This window comes from Acyrthosiphon pisum, chromosome X (assembly GCF_005508785.2).
Source record: "Acyrthosiphon pisum isolate AL4f chromosome X, pea_aphid_22Mar2018_4r6ur, whole genome shotgun sequence".
Classification (NCBI taxonomy): domain Eukaryota; kingdom Metazoa; phylum Arthropoda; class Insecta; order Hemiptera; family Aphididae; genus Acyrthosiphon; species Acyrthosiphon pisum.
In genome coordinates this window covers 70,475,625-70,480,252 of record NC_042493.1, presented here as the reverse complement: position 1 = coordinate 70,480,252, position 4,628 = coordinate 70,475,625, and the positions used below count along the sequence as shown (strand labels likewise).

Below are 4,628 nucleotides of genomic sequence, written 5' to 3'. Positions count from 1 at the left end.
AACTCAACATAATTAGGTAATTTTCGAGATTTTTCCATATTTTGTCAATTGTTGAACTTTAAATGCTATTAAAAAAAAAACTGTGACTACTTTAATATTTTTCAAATGTCATTGTAACAATATAGTAGGAGCCTTGTATTAAATTTTCAAGTATTTTTACTCAACAAATAAAGTTTTGTTGACATTCATAGAAAAAAAAACTGATTAAATTGGAAACTGGAATTGTCCGTAATCAGCTCAAAACAAATCAAAATGTTTTGAAAAATTTATCATGTATAGAAAATGGAAATATAAACAACCAGTGAAAATTTCATGTATCTACAGTCATCCGTTTTAAAGTTACACCAAAAACCAAAATCAATTTTTTCGAAAACAGATTTTGCGTAAAAATTCCCGTTTTTCCTTAATTTTTCTTTTGTTTTTCACGGCGCTTTTGAAAACTATTGTAAAAATTTTACTTTTGACCCCCCAAAGTACCAACTAGATTCACTTTCCTATCAGAAAAGGTACTGTTGAAGAAAATCCAAGCACTTTTACTGTCCTAAAAGGTGATGACAGACACAAAAAAAAAAAAAAAAAACACACATCATTGTAAAATCAATTCGTTTCACTCAAAATCTAAAATGACAACAAAATCACATATTTCTTTATCTATACATAAAAGTTGCATGTTTTATAAAAGTAAATCAAACATTTTTTTTTCAAGCTATTTTGAGCATTTATTTCCGGAAGTTTTTAAAATAGTTTTTGTCGGTATTCGTTCCAAAGGTATATATTACGTTTTCTGTCGTTAATTTTACATGTATTATGTATAATGTATATAGTTATATAAATATAATAATTAAAGGTAAATAGGTAATAGTCTGTTGGTATTTTAATTGTATTTTTTATTTCCATAATTATTTCTTTTATAAGCATACATATTATAATCGTTTTTAATATGTTTAGTATATTTTAATGAGCAATAAAGAGTTTTATTTTGCATATAAATCTGGGCCCTAGTATAACTTACCTAAGTATAATATATAAAACGTGCATAAATATAACATGGACTATTAATAACACGAACAATAATTGGATAATGAATTATAATATTCATGATTTTGATTTTAATCATATTTCATTATTAGCTGAAATATTAGGAAAGTACTAATTTATACATAAATTACGGTATACCTACAATTATTATAACTATAACATTTTTATTTTACTTTATGGTTTATGTAAATACATTTTAATATTTTTCTAGAAATGTACCTATCTATTAAAATCAACTCGATTGATAAATAAAATAAATATGAATAAGTTTAAATAAAAATTATTATTAACTATAAGGTACCTATTTAAAAATTTCACAAATTATAATTTGCGTAGGTAGGTACAAGATTGCGCAGATCACATAATTCCCTTTATTATCTAGTTTTATGTGGCGTAAATTACAACCTTAAAATGGTATTTCCCTAACAATAAACCGAGAAAGTGTGTTGCATTGAGGCTCTAGTCTATCAAAATGTTTTGAGTCGATGAAAAATTGCAGTGTTTTTGGGTAGTAGGTACTTAGGTAGTCAGGTTAGTATATATAGTCGTTTATTCATCTTGTTGTGCTGTACTGTGTTTATGCAATTATGCAACTTATGATGAATCGTGATTTATATTTTTTAGATTTTTGATTTAAAATAATTGTATCAACCTTCATCAAAGTATCAAACAAAAAATTTTAAAAAAAGTCTACAATTTTAAACGTCAATACATATTTTGATAATAAGTAACTAGGTACCTACATGTTTTGAAAATTATATTATTATTATATATATATTATGATAATTATATCATATTGTGTAGAAAATACTTAAATGCCTAGTGCCTACCAACATGAATATCATGGTATCGGTAGGTAATAGGTATGTAAAATATTGAAGACTTCTATACTGTTATTCATTTTTTAAACGAAATAGATTTTGCCAAAAACTTGTTTTGCGTGAATATTCCTGTCTTACGTATTTGTTCTAAGTTTTTACTTCTTTCCGATGATTTTTAAAAGTCGGTATTTACCTACTCAGAATTTGTCACCTTTGACTACTCAAAGTTCAAACTAGAACCAATTGTCTACACCAGAAATAAAAGCATTTTTACATCATTGTAAAACTATAATACATCATTCATTGCTCCACTATCAGAAACTAAAACAGATTTCAATTAGTTAATCTGGACATTGAGGACTATAGGTATTGAAAAAAAAACTCATTTAGGTACCTTACACAGTTGTAGCTAATCATAATTTATAACTGATATATATTAACTAATAAAGTAATAGGTAACTATAATACGTGTAATAACTAATGATTTCTGTAATTGAAACTAAACCCTAGCGTTCCGTATGATAAAATTATATTTGCCGCGTCGCCTAATAGGTATGACGGTATCTATTGAACCTCCATAGGTCTAACGATATCTATGTGTAACCTCTTTGGCTATTTAACAGCAGCCAGACATTAATTATGTTCTGCCGCAAAGAGAAACAACGAATAATATTGGTCTGATAAAAATGTATGTTTTAGGATTCTGTGGCGATAAGACGGACGAATAGTAATAATAATATGGCAGGTGGAAGCGGTGAATCGTGAACTTGGCCAATTTACCTACTTACCGTCAACTGAATAATTTGTGTCCGTTTAATTCAATTACGTGCACTATATTCGTTTACGCCGTCGAAGTTTCCAGTCTTGTAAAAGGTTTTGAATTTCACTTGTCGTTGTCTTTTAGTTACCAACCGCCCATAAATAGGTAGGTAATTTTTGTGAAATATTAAAGGATGTACATCATTATTATACTTATCTACCTATTGTTTAGTTACCTATCTAAAGATGGAAGTCTGCACCAGCGAGAATGGAAACTGTGCGGTTGCAAGTGAAGATTTATCGTGGGCATTGCAAATTGGCGATCTTGACACGGTCAAAGAACAGTTGCAGAGACTTGCTAAAGAAAATGGGGTAATTGTTTTCAGATCTTGGATTAATATTTCCTGACAAACATTAATCTAATCGTTTTGTATACATGTATAAACAGTAGGTACATCATAATATTGAAGATATTCCTGTAGCGCATTAAAGACATACCTAGGTATGCTAGGTTTTTCAATTCTTATAACTCGAGAGCTATTCACATTTTGTTAAAGCTTTTACTAAGTGGGGACATTGTTTCTACAACTTTAATTAGAAATATATTATTTTATTTTCTATAAATATCGACTAAACTCTAAAGTGAACAAATTGTTTTATGCAATAAAACAAATTATAATGTATTAGTACCTACCTATATTTGTTTTTATTTTATTTATTATATGAATTCAATTATAATATTATACTTACCAAATCAAGTAAATCTGAATTGATCTGAACCTGTGTTAAATATCATCAATAGATAATATTTAACATTTTAGAATAATATGGAAATACCTTAAATGCAAACTGTAATGTTCTTATTAGATATGAACATACTTTAATAATTTACATAAAATAATGTTTTCAATCCAACGATCACTGTAGTAAAAACATTTTTTAAAAGGTGGGCGAGTGGATGTCGCTCTGCTGTATGGTAGGTAGGCAAGTGGGTGTCGTTCTGCTGTACAGTAGGTTACAAGTGGGTCACTGTATAATGGATGGTATTAAATTTGAATTCAATGATATAATATCATTGTATAAGAAAAACGGTTCTAAGCGGAGACAATATGTGAGTCTAGGTATAAGACATATTATATACTTATCAATGGTATTAAAAAAAAAATTGACCTATAATAAATTCTAAATTAATCATATCACAATATCCATTAGGTACTTATAACGCGTTATACATCACAACAAACCGTGATACTATCATAGATATATAATAGTATACTTTAGAAGTTTCAAGTACCCACAAATAATATTATTACAATCACAACAAAATAACTAAAATAGTTATTCTGGGTTTTTTAATATGTAATTTTGTCCAAATTTGAACTTCAAATTACTATAAAAATAAACTGGGCTTATGTATTTTTTAGATTTTTTGTTAACAGGATTAACTAATTACGTGGAATCTTGTTTTAAATTTTCAATCCTATAAAAGTTAAACATTTTATACATTTTTAACTACAAAATAATTATTCAATTTTAAAATTTTAAAATGTTGTCGAAATTCCATCTTTAAATGCCTATAAAAAAAAATTGTGCCTATGTATTTATAATATTTTTCAACTGCTATTGTAACAATATATCAAGAGCCTTGTATTAAATGTTTAGACTTTTTGGCCCAACAGATAAAACTTAATTGATATTCATGGAAAAAAAAATAAAAAAATTGAAATATTATAATGTCCATAAACAATTCAAAACAAGTCAAAATATTTTGAAAATTTTATCAAGTATAAGAATTGGTAAAATATGAACAAATGTTTATGTATCTACAGTTATTCGTTTTTGAATTACAACAAAATAAAAAAATCGCTACATGAGAAATCGAGTGAATATCCAATGTTGTAAAAATTTGAATTTCAAACGCTCATAAAAATTTAATTTGACTTTCTTATAGACATTTTTTTTTTTATGAAAGTAGATAATGTTATAAAGAATCTTGTATTACATTTTAAA

At 26.7% G+C, this 4,628-nt stretch overlaps 1 protein-coding gene across 2 annotated transcripts in view; it reads left to right on the top strand.

Annotated features, from left to right (window-relative positions):
* Positions 1 to 2,577: 2,577 nt before the first annotated feature.
* The window catches only part of LOC100159787 (myotrophin-like), a 6,117-nt gene continuing 4,066 nt past the window's right edge, over positions 2,578 to 4,628 (top strand). The window contains exons 1-2 of one of the 2 annotated variants that reach the window (XM_016806793.2): positions 2,578 to 2,788; positions 2,851 to 2,990. In XM_016806793.2, the coding sequence (XP_016662282.1) occupies positions 2,865 to 2,990 (126 nt within the window). In that variant the 5' untranslated portion in view covers positions 2,578 to 2,788; positions 2,851 to 2,864. The remainder of the gene's footprint in view (positions 2,789 to 2,850; positions 2,991 to 4,628) is intronic. The other variant, NM_001161941.2, reaches the window with a different exon arrangement.